The sequence below is a fragment of the Haliotis rufescens genome, unplaced genomic scaffold (assembly GCF_023055435.1).
Source record: "Haliotis rufescens isolate VD_foot unplaced genomic scaffold, xgHalRufe1.0.p SCAF_15, whole genome shotgun sequence".
In the NCBI taxonomy this organism is placed as follows: Eukaryota; Metazoa; Mollusca; class Gastropoda; order Lepetellida; family Haliotidae; genus Haliotis; species Haliotis rufescens.
The window spans coordinates 27,936,585-27,964,445 of record NW_025963835.1 but is presented as its reverse complement, the minus strand read 5'-3'; the positions used below and the strand labels follow the sequence as shown (position 1 = coordinate 27,964,445).

At 44.0% G+C, this 27,861-nt stretch overlaps 2 protein-coding genes across 2 annotated transcripts in view; both read left to right on the top strand.

Moving 5' to 3' along the window:
- Positions 1 to 15,741, top strand: part of LOC124140220 (von Willebrand factor D and EGF domain-containing protein-like) — a 78,067-nt gene extending 62,326 nt beyond the window's left edge. The window contains exons 13-20 of the mRNA XM_046507663.2: positions 2,833 to 3,029; positions 4,072 to 4,333; positions 6,219 to 6,374; positions 7,811 to 8,000; positions 10,132 to 10,319; positions 11,270 to 11,521; positions 12,336 to 12,450; positions 14,092 to 15,741. Coding sequence (XP_046363619.2) covers positions 2,833 to 3,029; positions 4,072 to 4,333; positions 6,219 to 6,374; positions 7,811 to 8,000; positions 10,132 to 10,319; positions 11,270 to 11,521; positions 12,336 to 12,450; positions 14,092 to 14,156 — 1,425 coding nt within the window. The 3' untranslated portion in view covers positions 14,157 to 15,741. The remainder of the gene's footprint in view (positions 1 to 2,832; positions 3,030 to 4,071; positions 4,334 to 6,218; positions 6,375 to 7,810; positions 8,001 to 10,131; positions 10,320 to 11,269; positions 11,522 to 12,335; positions 12,451 to 14,091) is intronic.
- A 2,998-nt stretch (positions 15,742 to 18,739) lies between these two features.
- Positions 18,740 to 23,461, top strand: LOC124140283 (cold and drought-regulated protein CORA-like). The gene is made up of 3 exons (XM_046507788.2): positions 18,740 to 18,897; positions 21,117 to 21,566; positions 23,284 to 23,461. Exons 1-3 carry the CDS (start codon positions 18,855 to 18,857, stop codon positions 23,394 to 23,396), a joined length of 606 nt encoding a protein of 201 aa, XP_046363744.2. The 5' UTR covers positions 18,740 to 18,854; the 3' UTR covers positions 23,397 to 23,461.
- The last annotated feature ends 4,400 nt before the right edge of the window (positions 23,462 to 27,861 follow it).

Here is a 27,861-nt window from a genome sequence, read left to right as displayed (position 1 = left end):
AGTAGATGACGGACACTTATGTTTATTACGGATAGGCAGTCATGCCTCAGACTCTAAGGAACTGAACGGAAAGGGTCGAGTAGATGACGGACACTTATGTTTATTACGGATAGGCAGTCATGCCTCAGACTCTACGGAACTGAACGGAAAGGGTCGAGTAGATGACGGACACTTATGTTTATTACGGATAGGCAGCCATGCCTCAGACTCTACGGAACTGAACGGAAAGGGTCGAGTAGATGACGGACACTTATGTTTATTACGGATAGGCAGTCATGCCTCAGACTCTACGGAACTGAACGGAAAGGGTCGAATAGATGACGGACACTTATGTTTATTACGGATAGGCAGTCATGCCTAAGACTTTACTGAACTGAACGGAAAGGGTCGAATAGATGACGGACACTTATGTTTATTACGGATAGGCAGTCATGCCTCAGACTCTACGGAACTGAACGGAAAGGGTCGAGTAGATGACGGACACTTATGTTTATTACGGATAGGCAGTCATGCCTCAGACTCTACGGAACTGAACGGAAAGGGTCGAGTAGATGACGGACACTTATGTTTATTACGGATAGGCAGTCATGCCTCAGACTCTACGGAACTGAACGGAAAGGGTCGAATAGATGACGGACACTTATGTTTATTACGGATAGGCAGTCATGCCTCAGACTCTACGGAACTGAACGGAAAGGGTCGAATAGATGACGGACACTTATGTTTATTACGGATAGGCAGTCATGCCTCAGACTCTACGGAACTGAACGGAAAGGGTCGAATAGATGACGGACACTTATGTTTATTACGGATAGGCAGTCATGCCTCAGACTCTACGGAACTGAACGGAAAGGGTCGAATAGATGACGGACACTTATGTTTATTACGGATAGGCAGTCATGCCTCAGACTCTACGGAACTGAACGGAAAGGGTCGAGTAGATGACGGACACTTATGTTTATTACGGATAGGCAGTCATGCCTCAGACTCTACGGAACTGAACGGAAAGGGTCGAATAGATGACGGACACTTATGTTTATTACAGATAGGCAGTCATGCCTCAGACTCTACGGAACTGAACGGAAAGGGTCGAATAGATGACGGACACTTATGTTTATTACGGATAGGCAGTCATGCCTCAGACTCTACGGAACTGAACGGAAAGGGTCGAATAGATGACGGACACTTATGTTTATTACGGATAGGCAGTCATGCCTCAGACTCTACGGAACTGAACGGAAAGGGTCGAATAGATGACGGACACTTATGTTTATTACGGATAGGCAGTCATGCCTCAGACTCTACGGAACTGAACGGAAAGGGTCGAATAGATGACGGACACTTATGTTTATTACGGATAGGCAGTCATGCCTCAGACTCTACGGAACTGAACGGAAAGGGTCGAATAGATGACGGACACTTATGTTTATTACGGATAGGCAGTCATGCCTCAGACTCTACGGAACTGAACGGAAAGGGTCGAGTAGATGACGGACACTTATGATTATTACGGATAGGCAGTCATGCCTCAGACTCTACGGAACTGAACGGAAAGGGTCGAATAGATGACGGACACTTATGTTTATTACGGATAGGCATGGCGCTTCGTGACTTCAATGGCAGATGTGTCTTGTCACTTGATTTGAACGTCATGGTGACCGATGACGTCACAGGAGTACTGCTGTGCGGCAATACCTACTTTCTGTTTTATGCAAATTGCGGCTGCTACCGGTAGGGCTGGACATGCTTACCCTTTTCGCGTACACCTGGTGTCATCACTGATTTTCAGTGGTCCATTCATATAAGTTTCACAGCTTTTCTTCCCTTTCAATACACCACATGGAAACTGTTTCGGCGGATAATCTCGACTGGTTAATCTTTTGCATTGACAATTAATATTTAGCCTACGGACACTCACGTCTGATCCCGATGCAATTATTTTTGGCAACACTCGTCCCACCCCAAAATCCATAAGAGGAATGAGCCGGTATGGCGCGAACGGCTCCGGGCGGCAGACTTTGAATTCATAATTTCGAATGGATGACGTTTTGATAACTCGTTGGGCTTTGGTGGAAATTCCATGACAGTTTCCTGAAGCCAAAACATTTTACATAAAACTACTTCATCCTGCAAATTTGACGCTTTCGTGGGAAAAATACATGCAACTGAAAATGCGAACATTAAGATAAACAAGAATACCCTGAAAAGTGCATTTATTTGAACACTTCGTGTCTTTGGCTCCAATGCTTGAATGCATTAGAATGGTGTACAACAACCTTAAACCCCCTTCACAGCTCGTCAAGCCTCGTATCCTTCCTTTGGACTACAAATCTAATTAATTTCTTGCAACAGAAGTCCCACGATAGGTGAATAGTGTTCGGTCTGGTGATGTTTAGATTGTGTGCAAAGTCATTAAAAAATACCTAATTAACTGCAATCCTGTGCATAATAATGACCTCTAAGGGGATGTCCTCAGATTTTTGTTTAGCGGTAGCAAGAACTAAGATCTGATTTTAATTAGATTGTACAGCCAAGGTGTGTGTGCGTGTGTGTTTGCGTGTGTGTGTGTGTGTGTGTGCGTGCGTGCGTGCGTGCGTGCGTGCGTGCGTGCGTGTGTGTGTGTGTTTGTGTGCGTGTGTGTGTGTGGCATACTATTCTTGTAGACGTATAAGAAAAGCACAATTAAATCATTTGCTGACTAAAAAATTAATTGACTACTATTTCTTTTAAATAGAAACGTACACGTATGTGCAAGCATTTGTATTTTCTGTACTCACTGGTGTTCTGGTACACTGTGGCTGGTAACATACATGACACTGTATTCCAAATAAGGTCATCCTGCCCACTGGAGGAAGCGTGTCGGTGGCGATTAAAGGTAACTTCCTCAACGTGTACGTGTACCCATCAGTGCAAGACGTTCAGAAGAGCAGCGGCCTGTGTGGTCTACTCTCCTCAACCACTGGTGACGACTTCGTCAAGAGGGACGGCACCACCATCACAAACCATAGGGCATTCTCCGATTCATGGAGGTAAGCGCTGACTCACTGTCAGCGACATCACTTACACTGACCATTACAAGACATATGATCAAGAAAGTGAGTGAGTGAGTGAGTATGGTTTTACGCCGCTTTTAGCAATATTCCAGCAATATCACGGCGGGGGACACCAGAAATGGGCTTCACACATTGTACCCATGTCGGGATTCGAACCCGGGTCTTCGGCGTGACGAGCGAACGCTTTAACCGCTTGGCTACCCGACCGCCCCTGATCAAGAAAGAGACTTGTGTCCACCTCAATCCCCATTGGAACTGATTTCACTAGTTTCGCTAGTTTAAGTGACTATCACATTACACAACACCTTCGGGCTGCACTGGTGGTCCTTCTCTAACTGGTTCTCGATAATATACCTTGTTTTTATATTAATTCTAAATTAGCTTCACTGAACATTGATTGTACGAACTATATGCGGACAGAAACAGTGAAATCGTGCCGCATCACTGCTCCATTGCTACGTGAAGTATTTTGAAAGTAGTGGAATACGCCGAGTGGACCCGAATGGTCCGAATGGCAATATAACGGAAACAACTTCAATCTCTTTAGATTATCAGCCATGTCAAGACAGAAAGATGATCTTAGATTTGCGTTCGGTGATTTATCGAAGCTTTCTGCAAATGTCTGCTGCAAATATTTAAAAAAAATCCTAATCAGAATATTTTTCTAAGTCAGGTTATCATAAGTTTTCAAAATAATCTAATGCTCAAAAAACGAAACTCTGTCGTGAGAAAGGACATTCTTACCCTTATTGCGATCACCAGGGCCCACTTGCACAAAGCGATCTTAGCGCTAAGATGATCGTAACTCCCATACTTTAACATAGGCTTGTGATAGTCTTAGCGCTAAGATCGTTTTGTGCAAGTGGGCCAAGGTGTTCAGTGGTTCATTCATATAATTTTCACAGCTGTTTTTCCCTTTACGCCAAATCTGTTTCGGATAATCGGATAATCTAGACTGGTTATTTTCTTGCACTGACAATTTATGTTTAGTATATGGTATTTGATCCGAATTTTGTAGGGTTGGCGCCGGCAACAACCTGTTTAATCACGACACACATGACAGTTTAACGTCCTGGCCGAAGACATTCAGCTTCTGCTCATGCCGCCCCAAGGGAAAAGCAGGCAACCAAATACAGTGCACAGCCTCCCAGGCTCACGAGGACATCAAAATAATGCCTGGCTTCACTGATGTCCCACCCTCCAAGTGCAGGATTACAGAAAGACGGAAGAGAAGGTCTGTGCTGAGCTTGCCGGGTGCTTCACCATCACGGGGTCGCAGGGTAAGTTCATATCACCTGAAAGTCATGTGGCATTTGATGGGCCAAGTACGGCGTCAAAATGACATCATGTGGCATTTGATGGTGGGCCAAGTTATACATCAAAATGACATCATGTGGCCTTTGCTACGCAAAGTACGACGTCAAAATGACATGTGGCATTTGATGGGCCACGTACGACGTCAGCATGACATGTGGCATTTGATGGGCCAAGAACGACGTCAGAATGACATCATGTGGCCTTTGGTGGGCCAAGTACGGCGTCAAAATGACATCATGTGGCATTAGATGGGCCAAGTTGTACATCAAAATGACATCATGTGGCCTTTGGTACGCAAAGTACGACGTCAAAATGACATGTGGCATTTGATGGGCCACGTACGACGTCAACATGACATGTGGCCTTTGGTGAGCCAAGGTCATCGTAAAAATGACAGCATGTGACCTTTCATAGGCCAAGCACGGCGTCACAATGACATCATGATGGCCTTCGTTGGGCCAAGTACGACGTCAAAATGACATGTGGCCTTCGGTGGGCCAGGTTCGTCGTAAATATGACATCGTGTGACCTTTAATAGGCCAAGTACGGCGTCACAATGACATCATGTGACCAAGTGCGATGCCAAAATGACCCCAAAATGAGCTCAAGTGGCCAAGGTTTCTGTCACCTATTTTTTTAATCCGGGACATCCGGGACGCCTATCTGGCTTCACCAACGTGATAAATGTACAACACCTGTTTAAGTTTCTCCGTCTTTCTCTGTTAAGCTGAACAGCCTAGACTAAAACTACTGTTCAAAGCGGCGTTGAGCCAAACAGGTTCTCCACCGACATGGCGCCCGACTGTTTGTCATAAGTAGTCACAGGCACACTGTCCATCACATCTCTAAGGTTAGATGAACTGACATTGCATTAAGATGAACCAGAAGTGAGTGAGTGAGTATGGTTTTACGCCGCTTTTAGCAATATTCCAGCAATATCACGGCAGGTGACTCCAGAAATGGGGTCCACACATTGTATCCATGTCGGGAATCGAACCCGGATCTTCGGCGTGACGAGCGAACGCTTTAACCACTAGGCTACCCTAAACAAGAAGTAATGTCATTGCATCATCAAAAAGAGTAGAAGATTCTTTGGTAGATATTTCCAATTTTATATTTTTTTTACACAATGATAGCACAAGAACTCACACGATGTCAATCATTGTTTGTCGGACCCATACTGGATCACATACATTACGATGACCCATAAGGGACATGGAGTCTGTTTTTCAATATTTTGATGTTTCACTTACTTTTATCGTAACCTTTTGCAAATAAACTCAATTTGTCATACAAATAGGGGATAAATCATGTATAAAAACAACCGAAAACATGGAAAATGTACTTTCAAGTAGCTATTGAGTCGCTGAAATGTGAAGCGAAAATGTCAAAAGCAAAAATGGAAATGTCAAAAACCAAAACGAAAAGGTCAAAAACTAAAATGAAAATGTCCAAAACAAAAACGAAAATGTCCAAAACTAAAATGAAATAACAGGAAACTATTTCCACCGCGGTGATAATATTGGAATAGTATCATCGCGGTGGAAATAGTTTTCGGTATTTTCATTTTAGTTTTTGACATTTTCGCGTTTGTTTTTGACATTGTCTTTTCAGTTTTTGACATTTTCGTTTCACTTTTCAACGATTCAATATCTTCTTGACACATGATTTATCACATATTTGTAAGACAAATCGTGTTAATTTGCAAAAGGTTACGATAAAATTAAGTAAAATTTCAAAATATGGAAAAACAGACTCCATGTCCCTTATGAGCCACCGTACATATATGGAGGATATTGATGACTACGGTGTATAAATACCGACACTCAAAAGTTCCTTTTTCTCCAGCAAGTTGAAGAGCAGTGGCGAGGGGGGTGGACAGAGGACAAAGCCAGAGCTTATTGTGAAGATATGTTCCACAAGTCCCGGTCCATGCAGGCGTGCGACAACGTGCCCGAAATGTACACCAACGACAGCCTGGCCAACTGCGTGATGGACATTCAGGTAGCGTTAGACTGGTCTGTTAGCTCACCTGAACTGAGGGTGGGTTTTGTTCTGCCCGTCCGCCTCTCCGTCTTCGACATTTCAAATTGTTGGCTTTGTGTTGTTTCTGGAAAAAACATCCGATCCGATTTTAAGCATGGCCGCCACGGTGGCCATTCCCTGCCACTGATTTACCTAACTGAACTAGAAATAAGAGACAAGTGAGACCGCCTCATTGTGTTCATATTTAGATCTGGACCGCCTCCGTGGTCTAGTGGTAGAGCGTCCGCCCGGAGAGCGGAAGGTCCGGGGTTCGATCCCCGACCGCGTCATACCAAAAGACGTTAAAAGATGGTACTTGTTGTTACCCTGTCTGGCGTTCGGCATTAAGGGGCTAAAACAAGGACTGGTCGGCTCGGAGTCAGTATACTGTGTCTGAGTGGGGTATTCATGTTAAACTGCGGCATGTTATCTCAGTGAGCTAGCACTATAAATCGGCATCAGTCCGGACTAGTACAAACGCACACACGTACATGCACGTCGCTATATAAGTGCAATAATCTTGGACCCGACGTTAAACCCCATTTCACCTCACCTCATATTTAGATCTATGCATAAAGATCCCCAGTGACTTAGCACTATCCACAAGACTATATGACAAAAGAGATTACTTCAGCATCCCAATAGTCAAATATTCCTGCAGCTCCAGCTCTGTGTGTCTTCATTTCACAACGTTTGAGGTGAAATCGAGCATGCTCTTTCTACCAAGATTTCAAAGAGCGTCATATGACTCTTGTTTGATCAATTGTTTGATCAGTTGTGTGATCAGTTGTTTGATCAATGTCCAACATTCAAAGCATACATGGTGTACATGTGGAGGACATTTTCAAATATGGTCAACTGTTTATTTTATGATAGGCCATAGGGCCAAATACATGAGTGAGTGAGTGAGTTGGGTTTAACGCCGCTTTTAACAGTATTCCAGTTATATCGTGGCGTGTCAGCTTCATTTTGGAGGAAAGCCCGAAGTGATGCAGGTCTCAGACGTTTACCACTTCGGTGAAACCCACGAGCACGGGTATGGTGCTGACAAACCTAGAAACATAATCGGGGCGAACCGGGATTCGAACCCACAATCATAGTTTTTTGGCGTGCCCAAGGGACGCAACTCTGCACAGCGAATATCGGCGCCTTCGACGACTGGGCCACCCGTGTCCCCTTACAGTTAACTGACTCCATTAATGATCTTATGTATTCTATATCTCATAACTCATGTATTCTGTGTATCCTGTAACTACAGCGACGAACCCATATCGGCAATAGCCGCTATTTTGAAGGTCAGAATTGTCTATGGTTTGGGGAATGCATTCGTACCTTATAACAGTAATAGCAACAAGCACTTAAACAATTAAATTGTTCTGAAATAATTGATGACAGTGCAAGTCATTTTTAATCAGCTGACGGGCACCACCGACTTTTTCCAATCAGCCGTGGACACTGTGACAGACCAGTGTATCCACGAGGTTGTGGTAAACCCGCTACTCTGGGAGAAGACCCAGCAGGACGACGGGATGAAGTCCATCTACGATATGGTGATGGCCGAGGCGTGTCCTAGCGACTGCAGTGGGAACGGCAACTGCGTACAAGGTATGTTTACATGGAAGTGTTAATGTTGATATGCAACCTTGAGGCTGAACGGCAAATGTAATGGTGGCCGAGAGGGGACATCGCTTTCTCGCTTTCTCGCTCTATCGCTTTATCGCTTTCTCGCTCTATCGCTTTCTCGCTCTGTATAAGTCACCAGATAAAATGGTCAACATCAACCCATCATTTTTACAATGAGCATCTTTCAGTCCCTTAGGTGAGGTGAGGTGGGGTGAGGTGAAATGGGGTGACGTGAGGTCGAATGGGGTTTGACATAATGTCAACTGCGGCAAAGCAGCAAGAACATGAAAGTGACCAATCAAGTGATTAAGATTCAATTATGCAAATGATTCTGCATTAGGGAATTTGAAAACTCAGTAGTAAGCCTGAACTCCAACAATATTATCAACTGCAGCAATGCATCAAGAACATGAAAGTAACTGCTAAAAAAGTTGAACAATTTTCCAATCAATTGCTTGTTCGTTGTTTAACGCCGCGCCCGGCAATATTCCAGACATATGACGGCGCCAATCAATTGAAGAACTCCCCACTGTGGAAGCTGTTCTGCACAATGCAAATATAGCAGCTTGCAATATACGCAACATGAAACGTGGTAATAACCTACAAACAGCTTTCAAGTTCTGCAATCTTGCAATAAAACTGTTCTAGAATCATCAAGAGAAAATGAAAAACTAATCCAAGGCGGGGTATACAGTGTCCAAAGTACAGTAGACGTTGTCAATTCTGTATTTAATCCCAGCTGCATCTAATCCATTAAGTTCAGGTGGCAAACCTTTGGCCAACACGCTTCATGTTCCTTTTGTTTAACTGACAGATAGTTGGTGTAATTTCAGGAGACCTCTGTTTTATAATTCAATGTCTTTTAGGTTCTGAGAGCGCGTGTCAATAATTATTTCCTTTTTTGGGCATACATGTGAGAAATGACAATGATATAACTGGTGAAGCAGTAAACGGTAAGTACACCATGGGGTTTTTTTTGCAAAAAATACACGGGTAACCAGAAGCTATCTACATCAATAACGCCAAACTGGAAAGAGGTATAACTTATATTTAATAACACGATAAGTGATCTTGTAGTCTCAGTTGGTTTCCTTTCACACTCAAAATGGCATCGAAATCAAAGTGTCTCTATAAAACACTATTACCTTTAATATCGTTGAACTTCAGGCAAATTCTGTTCATAACAGTTTAAATATATTCTATAAGGAGAAGTTTGAAAATATGAACGATCAGCTAGCCAGGGGGCTAAAGGAAACCCCACATTCTTTAAAATATACTACAAAACAAATTAGAACCAAAAGGGTCTATTGGTGAATATAAGAAATTGTTGACTTTGTTATCGTTTCTAGCTATTCCTTGTTAAGCTAACTCCGTGACATTAACGCTTCATCATTCATTAATCAAATATGATATGGAAGAAAGCAATAAATATTAAAGTGATTTCACGACATATTGCTAAACAAGTTACTGAGGAACAAAAGGGCCTTTTTATACATTAATTGAAGCACTATAACATGGTACATGCGTAACAATGCTTCAAAATGTTTTACTGTCATCGAATTGTTCAACGGATTGTCGAAATATTCCTGTAAAGCTTTAATATACGATCTGTACACCTCTCATTTCGGCTGTATGTTGAAATCAAAACGGCATAGTGTCCTCTAATGCTTTGATAATGAGGAACATAATGTACCTAGTGTAACACAAGCTGATGGAGGGACTTTCCAGTCACACGGGTTGTATGAAATTTAGAACAATATTTGAGTGAGTGAGTTTGATTTTACGCCGCTTTTAGCAATATTCCAGCAATATCACGACGGGGGACACCAGAAATGGGAATCGAACCCGGGTCTTCAGCGTGACGAGCGAACGCTTTAACCACTAGGCTACCCGACCGCCCCCAACACTATTTGAAAAAGATCCATTTGGAAAGAAAATGCAATAACAAATGTTTGGCCAAATGGGGACATAGAACCAATCATCTGGTTCTCTGGCGACGAAATATCATCAGATGTAAAGAGGGAGGGGGTTGCCAGCCCCCAGAACCCCTGGATCCGCCACTGTGTTTCGGAGACTATTGCGAAACTGATGTCTGTCCTCTTTACATTTTCAGGCAACTGCGATTGCGAAACCAACTACTGTGGCACAGACTGTTCCGTGGACCTGACAATTCCGCCGAGGTTAATGGATCTTGACAATGGTGGCACATGCGATATGTCACGTGGTGTGTGTAACGTCACATCATTGGATGGAGAAACATTTGTGGACGGCGTATCAACCTGCTCAGTTGAAGAATTAAGGGTAATTAATTTCCTTGCGTTTTCCTGCGTTTTCTCTAAAGCCTTATGTTTATTCTTTAGCAACAAATTGCATAATGGACAACATAAGGCAGCTTTCCTTATGGGATTAGTGGTTGATCTCAAGGCGTCAAGGATCGTGATGCCATTGTGACGATGCTACAAATAAAGCTGAAAATTACGATTTGGGTCAAGTTCCTCATCTCCGATTATCCATGGTAATTTATATCCATTGTATTATCAATAGTTCACCCAGAATACGATCGCCACTAAAGTTTCGTTCCGGAAGTGGCATCGCCAGCTCAGTCTCTCTAGTCACTAACTTCGCACAGAAAGTCTCTCGCTCATGAGTGTAATTTGATTGGAGGGCTATTTTCAGCGTCAAGCAATAGTTGCGAATAGGTCCAGGGAAATTATCCTAAACGTATAGACATAAATCATACTGGATAATCGAGGGTGCAGTTTCCTTTTTTGTCACTGGTGGACATTGGGGCATTGGGACGTCTTTTTGTAGACTGTAACGATGTTACAGAATAGCACCTGCAATATAGCGTTACTTTGCCGAAAGCACCTGCAATAAATTGTAACTATGCCAATGACGTGTATAATATATCGTTACTATGCAAATGGCGCTTACAATATATCGTTACAATGCCGATAACATCTGCAATATATCGCTACCGTGCCGATGGCACCTGCAAGATTAACGTGTAAATATGTCGGGTTATTTGCACACAGTTAATGTCATCATTAAAGTGCCTTTAGTGTTCAGGTGTTAATGAAAACTTATTTAATTTCGTCATTATATGTAACTTATGAATTCACGTCGTTGTTTATATACTAATTCATGTTCATTAGGTTAATATGTTTTAACGTCAAAAAGCGAAAGAAATTAGTTTCATTTGCGAACTTCACCATTGAACCCAACCCAATTAACTCATTCGTTCATTGAAGGTGAGGCAATCTAGTCAAAACAGTGTTGCCACGACAAAGTCAACAGCCACAGTAGAAAGTATTTCACGTGCCAAGTGCAATATTGTTTATCACGACGAAACCGGAAGTGACGACGAGGAATATGTCCGCGCCTTCCGGATCTCAGTTGGCAACAGTGCCGACAACTACAGTAACAGCGTTGGTCTCATGGTCTACGACGGCTCGTGTGTGAGGGCGAGTGTCGAGGGAGATGACTTTAAGTGGGATGTTGAGGTAAGAAACTATGTTCCAGACATCTTAGTGTGTTTACATTTGTCGAAAGGGAACGCGTTGCCAGTCGACCAAGGCCCCTTAATTTGTAGTGAAGAGTTGCGTCCCTTGGACACTCTAGAAACTGTGGGTTTGAACCGCGGTTCGCCCTGATTATGTTTCTAGGTTCGCCAGCACCGAACTCATGCATGTGACTTGTACCAAAGTGTTAAGACCTAAATCACTTCCGGATTTCCCCACACCAAACTGGCACGCCGTTTTCTAACTGAAATAGGGGCGGTCGGGTAGCCTAGTGGTTAAAGCGTTCGCTCGTCACGCCGAAGACCCGGGTTCGATTCCCGACATGGGTACAATGTGAAGCCCATTTCTGGTGTCCCCCGCCGTGATGTTGCTGGAATATTGCTAAACGCGGCGTAAAACCATACTCAGTCAGTCTAACTGAAATAATGTTCAGAGCGGTGTTAACCCATACTCACCCGTGAGTCTGACAATAACACATACAGTAACTTACGGATATAACGAACTTACTTTTTTTGGTCCCGACTATTTGCTGTAGTTATGCTGTATATATGCTTATAACGAACTACGGTTATAACGAACTAAAATTAGTAGTCCCTTTGAGTTCGTTATATCCTATACTTTACTGTAGTAACAAATATGTATTTATTCACAATATTCCCATCCCCGCCTTCCCATGAACATTAAAGCTGCGGACTCTCAATCTGGTTCGTTTTCTTAATCGTTAAATTGAACAATGAATCCGCCTTCTGTCGGGGGATAAATCTATAGAAAACTGAAAATATACATTGACCTACAGGGCTCGTACTGCGTCTTCAGAGGCACGTGCATACCGCACGGAGCTGGACAGCCGGGGAACCCCCGCAAGGTGTGCCAGGTGTCCGACAACAAACGGGAGTGGACAAACACTTCAGGTACCATCGAATACACAAATTGAGTAAACGTGTGTATTTTATTTTATTTGTCCAAAAGGATTCATTACAGTAATCTGAATTAAGAGGTGAGCCATGAGACTCAGAGTGAGTAATTAGATAGTATTCGTGATTCGAGGGAGGAGGGGGTTGGCACCCTCATTAATGGCACTTTATTATAATTGATACAAGAACACAATTATATTGCTTGTCGTAAGAACCGACTAACGGGATCGGATGGTCAGGCTCGCTGACTTGGTTGGTGCATATTATCGTTTATTACCCACGTGGTGAAGATACAGGTGGTAAGATACATAGAGAATACTACACTCATTTTCGTTAGATACCATAGAAAGTGGAATGAGTGTGGTATTTTATTTATTACCCACGTTAAATATATATTTAAGTGTAAATACATAACAACTTTCGTTCGTTGACAGACCAAACTGAAACCGGTTGCAAAATCTGGTTGCGCATGAATATTGATATATGCCCAAATATGGGCATTGTTGACATTTCTATGCATACGCATTAACAACACGCGCCTGCAGTTGTGTTTGCAAACAAAACAGCACCGACGCTCAAGATCCTTTTGATAGAGATTCTTCAACTTATGGTAATTCAAACGCCATGTTATTAGTACGAAGGACACCTATAAGAAAATTTGAAAAGTCACATAAGCGCCGCACTTTGAATATCGGACTAACAGTCGGTCACTCGCACTGCCGGGGTCACGTCTGTGCAATCAAAATTGTTCGGTTTCCTTGATCTATCAGCTGAATTTATATCATGTTCTACCATTTTGGAAGAGGGAAATCAGAGTGTTCGACAAAGACATTCATGTTAATTGTACCACCCTCTGAAATAGATCACGGTTGTCTTTTCTTATTCCGGTGGTGACGTTGCCCTTCGTTCGAAGCTGTCACTGACATGCAAACAGACTTGAGTTTGTTGATTTTCACGTCTCCTGTATAGGGTGGTACAGTAAACATGAATGTCTTTGTCGAACATTCTGATTTCCCTCTTCCAAAATGGTACAGACAGGATATAAATTCAGCTGATAGATCAAGAAAACCGAACCATTTTGAGTGCACAGACGAGACCCAGGCAGTGCGAACGACCCACAGTTGGTCCGATATTCAAAGCTCAGCGCTAATGTGACTTTTAATTTTCTTAAAGGTGTCCTGCGTACTAACAACAATACGCTTAAATTGCCATAAGTTAAAGAAATTCTTCCAAAAGGATCTTGAGCGTCGGTGCTGTTATGTTTGCAAACACAACAGCAAGAACATGTTGTTAATGTGTATGCACAGAAATGTCAACAATGCCCATATTTGGGCATATATCAATATTCATGCGCAACCAGATTTTGCAACCGGTTTCAGTTTGGTCTGTCAACGAACGAAAGTTATTATGTATTTACACTTTTATTTACAGACCGCCGTCATATGCTGGAATATTGTTGAGTGTGGCGTTAAACAAACAAACTGTTGTCACCTCTGATGGTGTGAGTGTAGGTCGTTTTATTCTAGACATATCGCGAGGGACAGCAAGAATTGAACTCCGGCCTTCGTTGTGGCGGGCTAACACTTTCCCCACTTGTCTACCCACATATCACACATATAACTGGTAATTATGTTTCAGGCTGCAGCGAAACGATCATCTCACTGGCTGTCCTGGTGTTCTGCCTGGTCATCGGGATGCAATAATGGACGATCTGAAACAGGCGTGAAGCTGACACACAAAAATATTTCGACAATAAGCGATTATTTCTAGATTCTCATAAAATAATTTGAATTATATATTGAACATTGATGTATGCTTTGAGTCATTCTTACACGTAGGTGTTTGTTGTGTTTAGGAAACAGTCGTTTATTCTACAAAACAACTAGGTCACATTGCAAAAGGTCGAAGGTCATCAGTTATAAGGTCAAGGGAGATAATCGTTATTTAGGAAGATCCATATCTGTCACAATACGCTGACGTGACCTTTGTCCATAAGCTTTTAACTTTTTAGCTAATTTCTAAATACAAGCTATCGTTGATTGCATGTCCTATTTGGTATTGTCTATTCCTTCTCATATATATGTGCTCGTGATGGCATGTCAATGTGTACTCGTGTCAATGTATACTATCATGTCAATGTTTACTTGTCATGTCAATGTTTTTATCATGTCAATGTTTACTTGTCATGTCAATGTTTTTATCATGTCAATGTTTACTTGTAATATTGTTGTTTACTTATGTCGATGTCTGTTTGAAACATTGGTGTGTACTTGTCATGTCGATTTTTACTTGTAATATTGATGTTTTCGTCATGACAATGTTACTTATCATGTCAATGTTACTTGTCATGTCAATGATACTTGTCATGTCAATGTTTAAATGTCATATCGATGTTTTTGTCATGTCAATGTTACTTGTCATGTCGATACTTACTTGTCATGGCGATGTTTTTGTCATGGCGATGTTTACTTGTCATGTTGATGTTACTTGCCATATCGATGTTTACTTGTCATGTCGATACTTACTTGTCATATCGATGTTTACTTGTCATGTTGATACTTACTTGTCATGTCGATGTTACTTGTCATATCGATGTTTACTTGTCATGTCGATGTTACTTGTCATATCGATGTTTACTTGTCATGTCGATGTTACTTGTCATATCGATGTTTACTTGTCATGTCGATGTTACTTGTCATATCGATGTTTACTTGTCATGTCGATGTTACTTGTCATATCGATGTTTACTTGTCATGTCGATGTTACTTGTCATATCGATGTTTACTTGTCATGTAAATGTTACTTTTCATGTCAATGTTTACTTGTCATGTAAATGTTACTTTTCATGTCAATGTTTACTTGTCATAGCGATGTTTTTGTCAAGCCAATGTTACTGTCATGTCAATGTTTACTTGTCATATCGATGTTTTTGTCATGTCAGTGTTACTTGTCATATCGCTTTTTTTGTCATGTCAATGTTTACTTGTCATGTCGATACTTACTTGTCATGCCAGTGTTTACTCGTGTCAAAATGTACTTGTCATGTCAAAGTTTCTTCATCAATCACACACTATCCTTCCACTACACACCTACTATTATATCACACTCATGATTGGATATGCTTGTCACATATTATCCTATTATTGTTATCCTATTTGTTGTTGTTGTCAATACCCGAGTGACTTGATCTAAATACCCGCTGCCTACCTATGTGCAGCTTCTGTACTTGACGAAGGGCGCAGGTACCAAAACGTCCGACTAATGAAATAAAGCAAGCTGACATCCATAGCTCAATCCTGTCTTCACTGAGTATCTGGGTCAACCATTTGATGCGGGGTGGGGTGGATGGGTGTCGGGGGGTCTGGGAATTGTAATAAAAACCAAATGTTGGGTCCTGACATACCATTTAAAGTTGCAATAATAATCAATCATAATAAAGTCAATAATCTATCGGATGCTCCTCTGGTGAAGCAGGGGCGGTCGAGTGGTTAAAGCGTTCGCTCGTCACGCCGAAGACCCGAGTTCGATTCCCGACATGGGTACAATGTGTGAAGCCCATTTCTGGTGTCCCCCACCGTGATATTGCTAGAATATTGCTAAAAGCGTTGCACGGGTATGGTGCTGACAAACCTAGAAACATAAACGGGGCGAACCTGGATTCGAACCCACAATCATAGGTTTCTGGCGCGCCCAAGGGACGCAACTCTGCACAGCGAATCGCGGCGCCTTAGACGACTAGGCCACCCGTGCCCCCTTATTTGTGTGTGACAGTCGGCACGTGATTAACATTATCTCAAGAAATATGTTTTGGTTTTGCTCGTTGTAAGATTAAACAGTGATAAACATTCACAACTATTATTGAAAAATGACCACTAGGGATTTTTTTATTGTGATTTTAGAACCATATGCACTTTCCAATGATATTAATGCGGGAGAGATTCTGTTTAACGTCCAAAATCATTCTTCCGACTATTTCAATTTGTAGTGAGTAATTGATTTGGGTTTAACGCCGCTTTTAACAGTATTCCAGTTATATCGCGGCGTGTCAGCTTAATGTGGGAGGAAAGCCCGAAGTTTACCACTTCAGTGAAACCCACGAGCACCAGTATGGTGCTGACAAACCTATAGAAACATAATTGGCGCGACACGGGATTCGAACCCACAATCATAGGTTTCTGGCGTGCCCAAGGGACGCAACTCTGCACAGCGAATCGCGGCGCCTTAGACTGCTGGTCGACCCGTGCCCCCTTCAATTTGTAAACAATCATAAGCAGCGTCTTGCGTGTAAAAAGTACAGCCAATCAGCTTCAGTAGCAGGGATTAGTGATGTCATTTGATTGTGACTTCATTGTAACCGATGATATCACAATGGTTTGCAAAGCATTGTGATGCAATTATATTGCAGTGATATCTCCAAGGATGAAAAAAATCCGTTTTCATATAATGAGTGAGTTTCTCGGCAGAATAAAGCCAACGAATAAAAACGATATCCGTTGGGGTCATATTCGGACAGTGATGCATATATCAAAGGTCAAGTAGGGACTACTTTCACTGTTTGTATGGCGTCGCCCTTGTCATTCGACGATCGAGTCAGAATTAACCATCGGGAATCTGGAGAAACTAATTGCTATCATTATCAAAAGAATAGTCTAATATACTGAAAATCAGTGTCTAACTGTGACTTCGGTTGGATTTGGCCGAAATATGTTCGTTTTGTCGCTGTGTGTACTGTCTTAATTTCACTTCGTAACGTTGGGACAGGACTGGCCGACTGTCAACAACATCAGACGGTGGCCGCGACGTTTCACAAACTATGGTTAGAGTAGCTTCCCTTTGATGAAGAACAGTTCCACATCGGACAGACCGATGTATTGCCACGAAAGGCAAGTAAAACCAATTTGTATAGGCAATTGTTGTTACGCCACTGTGTAAGAAACATGTTCAGTTGGAACTACATGTATATTGGCTACTGTCGCTGTCCGACTGACACATCACTTACCCTCTGACCTTATATATATAAATGCGCACATTCCAGGAAAACTTGCAATGTTTAGGTAATGTTTGTGAGAGGTGGAAAGAGATTTTCGAGCACAGAATTGAAGAATGACATTACATGTATATGATAAAGAGGTTACCACGCTTGTGTGTTTGGGGATGGTAAATATACTGTATTAGGAATAAACACCATGTATTTAGTTCGCCAAGGCTCAATGTTTACAATGTTTATTCCTAAAACAGGATATTTACCACCCCCAAACACACTCGCGTGATAACCTCTATTTTTTTGTCTGGCATGATCTGGTGGGGAAATGTAAGGGCGTTTATCCGCAGATCATGTCAGCGTGTCATGTGACTTTGTTCACTTCGTGATTTGGGTGCAGTGTGCGCGCGGGCACGCACACACACACACACACACACACACCGTGACGAGCAAACGCACACACACACACACAAACACGCATGCACGCACACACGCACGCACACGCACGCACACGCACACACACACACACACACACACACACACACACACACACACCGTGACGAGCAAACGCACACACACACGTCGTGACGAGCAAACGCACACACAGCCGTGACGACCCACCAGGCAACACCACCTGGTTTTGGTTTGGTTTGGTTTGTTGTTTAACGCCGCACTGTAAATAATCGAGTCTGGATCAGACAATCCAGTGATTAATATCATGAGCAACGATCCACGCAATTGGAATCGATGACATAATCAACCAAGTCAGCGAGCCTGACCACCCGATCCCGTAGTCGCCTTTTACGACAAGCATAGTCACCTTTTACGGCAAGCATGGGTTGCTGAAGACCTATTCAACCCGGGATCTTCGCGGACGCTAAAAAATGGTACTTGTTGTTACCCTGTCTGGCGCTCGGCATTAAGGGGCTAAAACAAGGACTGGTCGGCTCGGAGTCAGTATACTGTGTCTGAGTGGGGTATTCATGTTAAACTGCAGCATGGCATCTCAGTGAGCTAGCACTATAAATCGGCATCAGTCCGGACTAGTACAAGCATGCAGCAACACAAACACACAAACACACACGTACATGCACGTCGCTATATACGTGCAATAATCTTGGACGCGACGTTAAACCCCATTTCACCTCACCTCACATTCTAGACAATGGCATATGACTCCTTGACTTGAACCAGTTTACTTATCATGCAAGCAAGCAGGCTATATCGAGTGTCTTAGAAACTGGACTGAGGTGACACAAGATACGGGCTGATAACCCAGCACCATATCCCATGTCACCCTCCTTGCCCTTCCCCCTACAGTATCGTTATATAGACGCCGACTGAGGAGGTGACAACTAGGTGGACGTGGTCAGAGGGTCATAGCAACATCATCGACGGGGAGAATCTTGAGCAACGTAGAATGAGGACTTGGCCGTTGTTGCTGGTCGTCACGGCTGCCGTTGGTGAGCGTGAACAAATATATTTTAATACCGATCGAGAAAATGATGTTAGTATGCATGGTTGAACTGTAATTGATGTGCCATTGTGAAATTCCGAGTTCCATGCCAAAATGTTTGTTTAAACAGTGCATATAAACATATATCTGTGACTTTGTGAACCCATGTATGCTTTTCAAATACGCTATTGATTCAATCCAGAATACTTCCTTTAAGCAAATGCATTATTCGTCTTCGAAAAGGGGGGCACGGGTGGCCCAGTTGTCTAAAGCGCCGCGTCGCTGTGCAGAGTTGCGTCCCTTGGGTACGGCAGAAACCTATGATTGTGGGTTCCAATCCCGGTTCGCCCCAATTTTTTGCTAGTGGATTTCACCGAAGTGCTAAACGTCTGAGACCTGCATCACTTCGGACTTTCCTCCCACATTAAGCTGACACGTCGTGATATAACTGGAATACTGTAAAAAGCGGCGTTAAACACAACTCACTCACTCAATCGTCTTGGAAAAGCCATCTGTGCCCGCTGTCATAAAAATAGAATGGGCGCCAGAAACCAGTAAGGGCTGGTTCGAACTCTGGTTGACCAAGATTAAGTTTCTATGTTAACCAGCACCATGTCAGTGCTCGTGGTTTCACCGAAGTAGTAACGCGGTTCTAGCCCTGGGCGTATTCATCTATAACTAAGAAATATAAGAAATGTAAGAAATATAAGATCGACAATGCGACAACGCATCGGTGTTACAGGTTGTATCATTGTCGCGTTGTCACTAAGCGAAGAACTTTTCGCATTTGGGCAATCACACACCTTCTCTTTGATTTAGTATATAAGTCATTAATTGATCTTCATTGAAGCCATGTCGGTTCTTGTACATTTAATGTTCGAATGGTCAATTGAAATTGGTTACCGCAAGATATCTTATTCGCCTTAATCACATTGTGTAAGTGAAATCTCGTTTACTCGAAGAAACATATCAAGTTGTCCGGTGTTCAAGGGAATGCGTGCGTGCGTTCTTGCTTGCGCGTGTGTGTGTGTGTGCGTGCGTGTGTGCGTGCGTGAGTGATACAACTATTTTATTACGATATATTAAGAAACAGTGAGAAATAAGGGAATATTACAAATTAACGGGCCACGTTCAAATATCTTAAACCTGCTATGGGTCATATTGATAACGGGGGGCACGGGTGGCCCAGTCGTCTAAGGCGCCGCGATTCGCTGTGCAGAGTTGCGTCCCTTGGGCACGCCAGAAACCTATGATAGAGGGTTAGAATCCCGGTTCGCCCCGATTATCTTTCTAGGTTTGTCAGCACCATACCCTGGCTCGTGGGTTTCACCGAAGTGGTAAACGTCTGAGACCTGCTTCACTTCGGGCTTTCCTCCGACATTAAGCTGACACGCCACGATATTACTGGAATAATGTTAAAAGCGGCGTTAAACCAAACTCACTCACTCACTCATATTGATAACGTACGTCGGACATAATCCAGGTCCAGCGTCTCTTGGTGTGCTAGTTTAAGACGTTAACACCTTTATCGGTATTTACGGCTTTAAGACATTCAAGACAGCGATCTGTGAGCATTCACCACTACTCGCTCCTTGCCATAAACTGCAAATAAGATTCGGTTCGTCCCGGAATGTTTGTTTGTTTGTTAGCAATAGTCCAGCTATATGACGGCGGTTTGTAAATACTCGAGTCTGGATCAGACAATCCAGTGATTAATATAATGAGCATCGATCCACGTAATTTGGGATCTATGACATGCATCAGCCAAGTCAGCGAGCCTGACCACCCGATCCCGTTAGTCGCCTTTTACGACAAGCATCGTCGCCTTTTACGGCAAGCATGGGTTGCTGAAGACCTATTCTACCCCGGATCTTCACGGGTAGACACGAATGAAACAGTGGGTCGGGCTACCGCCGTAACAGTATTCCAGTAATGTCACGGTGTGTGTGGTTATTGTGGGAGGAAAGCCCGAAGTGACAAGTTTAGACCTTTATCTATTTTTTGGAACCCTTGGCCAGGGGCGTGGTGTCAACATAAAAAACAATGTAATCGGGGACTGTAGCCCACAGGTAAGGGACGTAACTCTGCACATCAAACTGGGGTGCCACTCGTCCAGTCCTTTTTGACTGCGTTCACAAGGAAGAAGGTGTACGTGATCTCGCGCGAAAATAATACAATCGTTTAGAAATTTTCACCTGATACGTATTGTTTTTCCTGCTATTTTAGTGGTGGTCGTGTTCGCCGAGGAGGATGTTAAGGATCACCATCTAACAAAGCGAAGTCGATCACGCGAACGCCGTGGTTACGGCTGCACAACCTGCTTTGGCCACGGCTATAATTACGGTGGTCGAAGTCACGGAGGTCGAAGTCACGGTGGTCACAGTCACGGTGGTCACAGTCACGGTGGTCACAGTCACGGAGGTCACAGCCGCCGCGGTGGAGGGCGGAGTCGTGGGAGAGGACGTCACAGCGGAGGTCGCAGCAGGGGTCGACACAGTCGACGTCGTAGTGGGGGGAGGAGCCGGGGCGGCTCTTCCTCGGAATCCGACGAGTACGGGTATGGCAGCAGGCAGCCATCTTGCAGGTGCCCCTTCCTGTCTCAAGGTCGGCAGACATGGGGCAATGGACCACAATTTGGTTCCGTAGCCTACGGACGTCAAACCAGCCAAAATGATGGTGAGTTGATGGGCACCTGAGAAGAATATCACTTTTTCCTCCTCGTCATATCCATCCTATTGTTTTAAATATCCGTACCTCAATCGCGAAAAAAAGCTTCGTTCAGTGTGATGGTAATGTATATGCAAACTTTCTACCGCCTCCTGAAAGCAGCATGCGTTGTATTTGTTTGTTCGTTGGTTTGTTTGTTTGTTGTTTAACGCCGCACTCAGCAATATTCCAGCGGCCTGTTAATAATCGAGTCTGGACCAGACAATCCAGTGATTGACATCACGAGCATCGATCTACGCAATTGGGATACGATGACATGCATCAACCAAGTCAGCGAGCCTGACCACCCGACAACGCTGCGTACAGATATATCTATTTTCTTGAATGTGATACAAAAGTGGCATTGTTTTGTGGTAAGTTCCATAAAAAATCAAGGAATAACGACGTTAGTATTGTACTATTTGACATTCAAATTACGAAGCAGGCGTTTGAACAGTATTTCAGTAATATTTCCTCCTGTCATTCCTATGAGGGGCGGTCGGGTAGCCTAGTGGTTAAAGCGTTCGCCCGTCACGCCGAAGACCCGGGTTCGAATCCCGACATGGGTACATTGTGTGAAGCCCATTTCTGGTGTCCCCCGCCGTGATATTGCTGGAATATTGCTAAAAGCGGCGTAAAACCAAACTCACTCACACTCACTCACTCATTCCCATGAACTAGGTCGAAGATGGTTACATTACTGGGATACACACCAACACATCATGGTGAACACAAACCAGTCTAGGATCTGAACCTGCGGCCAGTGGTTTCTTAGATGGCTAAATATATATTTTCAATACATTTTAACCAGTCTTCATTATCAGCCAAAACAGATTAATTTGGCGTGATGGTCAAAATAGCTGTGAAAGTTACATGAATGAACCACTGAAGTAGTAGCCGCAGTAGTAGTAGTAGAAGTAGTAGTAGTAGCAGCAGTAGTAGTAGTAGAAGTAGTAGTAGTAGTAGTGGCAGTAGTAGTAGTAGTGGTAGTAAATGAGACTCGGCGGACTGATATTTTGAATATATATTTATATAGATTCACACATTCAGAAGCCTCAGCTTGATTGGTTGTTGATTTCACCCTCACGAGGCATTCGTGACCAACTCGTGTTATTCCGGGACAAGCCGAATAGCGACTCGTGCCCCTCTCGTGGCCATTTTTGCGACCGGGTTCCGTCTTAGCGCAAACGGGCATACCTAAAACAATTGTCAACTCGTTGCGTAATGGTTCACAAATAATTCCCCATATATTATATATATTTCAGATGCAATTTAAATCACATCGGGACATGCGGATTTATACAGTATGATTGAACACATTTAACTGTGTCTTGGGTATATTTTTAGATGCACGACATATGTAAAATCAAAAATTGTTTCTGAGGGATTCTTTGACGAAGAACTTGAAATCATACGCGCATTCTGATTGGTTTGTCGTATTTTCGCACATAGCATTCATCGATAGGGGGACGAGTCTTCTTGCAGGTTACGGAAAGGGGCGAGTGGTGACGAATGCCTTACGAGGCAGACATTCTGGGCTGTGACGCATGGGTCCAGGGTTCTCTCACAACAACATGGAGATACAATACACGGGTTAATCGGGGATGCAGTCCAAGTATCATCATCACAGTATTTTCCTAGACATAGGGTGTATGAATACATCACGTGACTGTTGTTTGTGTTACAGGGTACTACCGCCAGTGGTATCGGGCGTTCTCCACCCACCCCTGCTGCGCGGGTAGGCAGGGCACCATCACCTATCTCCAGAGAATGCAGGGAAACCGCCAGGTTCCGCGGTAACTCCTTACAGAGCACTGACATTACCAACAATGATTGGAGTTATCAATAAAAGCTCACCTGATAAATTTGTGTATATTTATTGTTCAATAAGTAAGTGAGTGAGTGAGTTTTGGTGAGTGAGTGAGTGAGTTTTGGTGAGTGAGTGAGTGAGTTTTGGTGAGTGAGTGAGTGAGTTTTGGTGAGTGAGTGAGTGAGTTTTGGTGAGTGAGTGAGTGAGTTTTGGTGAGTGAGTGAGTGAGTTTTGGTGAGTGAGTGAGTGAGTTTTGGTGAGTGTGTGGGTTTTGGTGGGTTAGTGAAATAAGTTTATATTCATTGTTTAGTGAGTGATTTTGTTGGGCGAGCGGTTGGTTGGGTGAGTGAGTGGATGGGGGGATTGGGTTGGGAGAAAAAGAGTATTGGTGGGTCATAATGGCTGCTAAGAATGAGTGGTGGCTATACGGTGACAGTTGTCACCATTGTTGTGCCATCATACCCATGGTGCCCCGTGGTGCCCCGTGGTGCCCCGTGGTACCCCGTGGTGCCCCGTGGTGCCCCAGGTCCCCAGTACATAAATCAACTCGCCTCGTCTCAGTCAAGTTTCATGTAGGTGACGGAATAAGACGAGTAGACCCGAAAGCTTATCGTAAGAGCCAAAATGAGCATCGCGTGATCACATCACGTGACATGCTCACGTGACCTCGTATATCCAAATATGGGCACAGGTATTTGTCCTTGATATTTGTGTTTTATACGCGTACGGACAGTTTGCCTTTGCTTTTCATAGTCTATAAGTGCGCGAGTGAATGGTGTTCTACGCCGCAGTCATTAAGATTCCAGCAATATCATGCGGGTTGTAAATGGAGTCTGGACCAGACAAACCTATCAGCCCATGACCAAGCCTGACAAGCCGATATGTTTGTCGTCACCCCACAAATATTGCCTACCCGTTCTCTTGAAATGTGGTTTTAACGAGGGATGGGGGGGTTGGGGTTGGATATTTGGGCACAGGTAGCCCAGTCGTCTAAGGCGCCACAATTCACTGTACATGGTTGCATCCTTTGGACACGCCAGAAACTTGTGTTCCTGGGTTCGAATCCCGGTGCGCGCCGATTATGTTTCTAGGTTTGTCAGCACCATATCAGTGCTCGTGGGTTTTACCAAAGTGATAAACGTCTGAGACCTGCATCACTTCGGGATCTCGTCCCACATCAAGCCGGCACGCGGTGATATAACTGGAATACTGTTTAAAGCGGCGTTAAACCCCACTCACTCATGCTGTATGAAGCGCCACGTGGCTGTACCTTGCAAGTATTCTGATAAACATTATGAATATCAGAAGCCCATGCCTAAATGTCACGAGACTGTATGTCTGATAATTGGTCAAGGAAATGCATAAGGCTGCTGTGATCAGAACAGCTTACTGAAACCACTCATCATGCCCGCATCCATCTTCCCGAGGCAAGCGTGTCCACTAGCCTATATCAAAGCCTCGTTTCTACATCTTCCCGAGGCAAACGTGTCCACAAGCCTATATCAAAGCCTCGTTTCTACATCTTCCCGAGGCAAGCGTGTCCACAAGCCTATATCAAAGCCTCGTTTCTACATCTTCCCGAACCAAGCGTGTCGAATTGCCTATATCAAGCCTCGTTTCTACATCTTCCCGGGGCCAAGCCTGTCGAATTGCCTATATCAAGCCTAGTTTCTAATCTTCCCGAGGCAAGCGTGTCCACTAGCCTATATCAAAGCCTCGTTTCTACATCTTCCCGAGGCAAGCGTGTCCACTAGCCTTTATCAAAGCCTAGTTTCTACATCTTCCCGAGGCAAGCGTATCCACTAGCCTATATCAAAGCCTCGTTTCTACATCTTCCCGAGGCAAGCGTGTCCACTAGCCTATATCAAAGCCAAGTTTCTACATCTTCCCGAGCCAAGCGTGTCGAATTGCCTATATCAAGCCTAGTTTCTACATCTTCCCGAGGCAAGCGTGTCCACAAGCCTATATCAAAGCCTAGTTTCTACATCTTCCCGAGGCAAGCGTGTCCACAAGCCTATATCAAAGCCTAGTTTCTACATCTTCCCGAGGCAAGCGTGTCCACTAGCCTATATCAAAGCCAAGTTTCTACATCTTCCCGAGGCAAGCGTGTCGAATTGCCCATATCAAAGCCTCGTTTCTACATCTTCCCGAGGCAAGCGTGTCCACAAGCCAATATCAAAGCCTCGTTTCTACATCTTCCCGAACCAAGCGTGTCGAATTGCCTATATCAAGCCTAGTTTCTACATCTTCCCGGGGCCAAGCCTGTCGTATTGTCTATATCAAGCCTAGTTTCTACAACTTCCCGAGGCAATCGTGTCCACTAGCCTATATCAAAGCCTCGTTTCTACATCTTCCCGAAGGCAAACGTATCCACTAGCCTATATCAAAGCCTCGTTTCTACATCTTCCCGAGGCAAGCGTGTCCACTAGCCTATATCAAAGCCAAGTTTCTACATCTTCCCGAGGCAATCGTGTCCACAAGCCAATATCAAAGCCTCGTTTCTACATCTTCCCGAGGCAAGCGTGTCCACAAGCCTTTATCAAAGCCTAGTTTCTACATCTTCCCGAGGCAAGCGTGTCCACTAGCCTATATCAAAGCCTCGTTTCTACATCTTCCCGAGGCAAGAGTGTCCACTAGCCTATATCAAATCCTAGTTTCTACATCTTCCCGAGGCAAGCGTGTCCACTAGCCTATATCAAAGCCTCGTTTCTACATCTTCCCGAGGCAAGCGTGTCCACTAGCCTATATCAAAGCCTAGTTTCTACATCTTCCCGAGGCAAACGTGTCTCCTAGCCTTTATCAAAGCCTCGTTTCTACATCTTCCCGAGGCAAGCGTGTCCACTAGCCTATATCAAAGCCTCGTTTCTACATCTTCCCGAGGCAAGCGTGTCCACTAGCCTTTATCAAAGCCTAGTTTCCTCATCTTCCCGAGGCAAGCGTGTCCACGAGCCTATATCAAGCCTAGTTTCTACATCTTCCCGAGGCAAGCGTGTCCACTAGCCTATATCAAAGCCTCGTTTCTACACCTTCCTGAGGCAAGTGTGTCCACTAGCCTTTATCAAAGCCTCGTTTCTACATCTTCCCGAGGCAAGCGTGTCCACTAGCCTATATCAAAGCCTAGTTTCTACATCTTCCCGAGGCAAGCGTGTCCACTAGCCTATATCAAAGCCAAGTTTCTACATCTTCCCGAGGCAAGCGTGTCCACTAGCCTATATCAAAGCCTAGTTTCCTCATCTTCCCGAGGCAAGCGTGTCCACTAGCCTATATCAAAGCCTAGTTTCCTCATCTTCCCGAGGCAAGCGTGTCCACTAGCCTATATCAAAGCCTCGTTTCTACATCTTCCCGAACCAAGCGTGTCGAATTGCCTATATCAAGCCTAGTTTCTACATCTTCCCGAGGCAAGCGTGTCCACAAGCCTATATCAAAGCCTAGTTTCTACATCTTCCCGAGGCAAGCGTGTCCACAAGCCTATATCAAAGCCTAGTTTCTACATCTTCCCGAGGCAAGCGTGTCCACTAGCCTATATCAAAGCCAAGTTTCTACATCTTCCCGAGGCAAGCGTGTCGAATTGCCCATATCAAAGCCTCGTTTCTACATCTTCCCGAGGCAAGCGTGTCCACAAGCCAATATCAAAGCCTCGTTTCTACATCTTCCCGAACCAAGCGTGTCGAATTGCCTATATCAAGCCTAGTTTCTACATCTTCCCGGGGCCAAGCCTGTCGTATTGTCTATATCAAGCCTAGTTTCTACAACTTCCCGAGGCAATCGTGTCCACTAGCCTATATCAAAGCCTCGTTTCTACATCTTCCCGAAGGCAAACGTATCCACTAGCCTATATCAAAGCCTCGTTTCTACATCTTCCCGAGGCAAGCGTGTCCACTAGCCTATATCAAAGCCAAGTTTCTACATCTTCCCGAGGCAATCGTGTCCACAAGCCAATATCAAAGCCTCGTTTCTACATCTTCCCGAGGCAAGCGTGTCCACAAGCCTTTATCAAAGCCTAGTTTCTACATCTTCCCGAGGCAAGCGTGTCCACTAGCCTATATCAAAGCCTCGTTTCTACATCTTCCCGAGGCAAGAGTGTCCACTAGCCTATATCAAATCCTAGTTTCCTCATCTTCCCGAGGCAAGCGTGTCCACTAGCCTATATCAAAGCCTAGTTTCCTCATCTTCCCGAGGCAAGCGTGTCCACTAGCCTATATCAAAGCCTCGTTTCTACATCTTCCCGAACCAAGCGTGTCGAATTGCCTATATCAAGCCTAGTTTCTACATCTTCCCGAGGCAAGCGTGTCCACAAGCCTATATCAAAGCCTAGTTTCTACATCTTCCCGAGGCAAGCGTGTCCACAAGCCTATATCAAAGCCTAGTTTCTACATCTTCCCGAGGCAAGCGTGTCCACTAGCCTATATCAAAGCCAAGTTTCTACATCTTCCCGAGGCAAGCGTGTCGAATTGC

Coding starts and splice junctions, on each gene's coding strand:
- LOC124140283 (XM_046507788.2), top strand. CDS start 18,855: ATGAGGACTTGGCCGTTGTTGCTGGTCGTCACGGCTGCCGTTG. Junction 18,898..21,116: donor GGTCGTCACGGCTGCCGTTG/GTGAGCGTGAAC, acceptor CTGCTATTTTAG/TGGTGGTCGTGTTCGCCGAG. Junction 21,567..23,283: donor TCAAACCAGCCAAAATGATG/GTGAGTTGATGG, acceptor TTTGTGTTACAG/GGTACTACCGCCAGTGGTAT.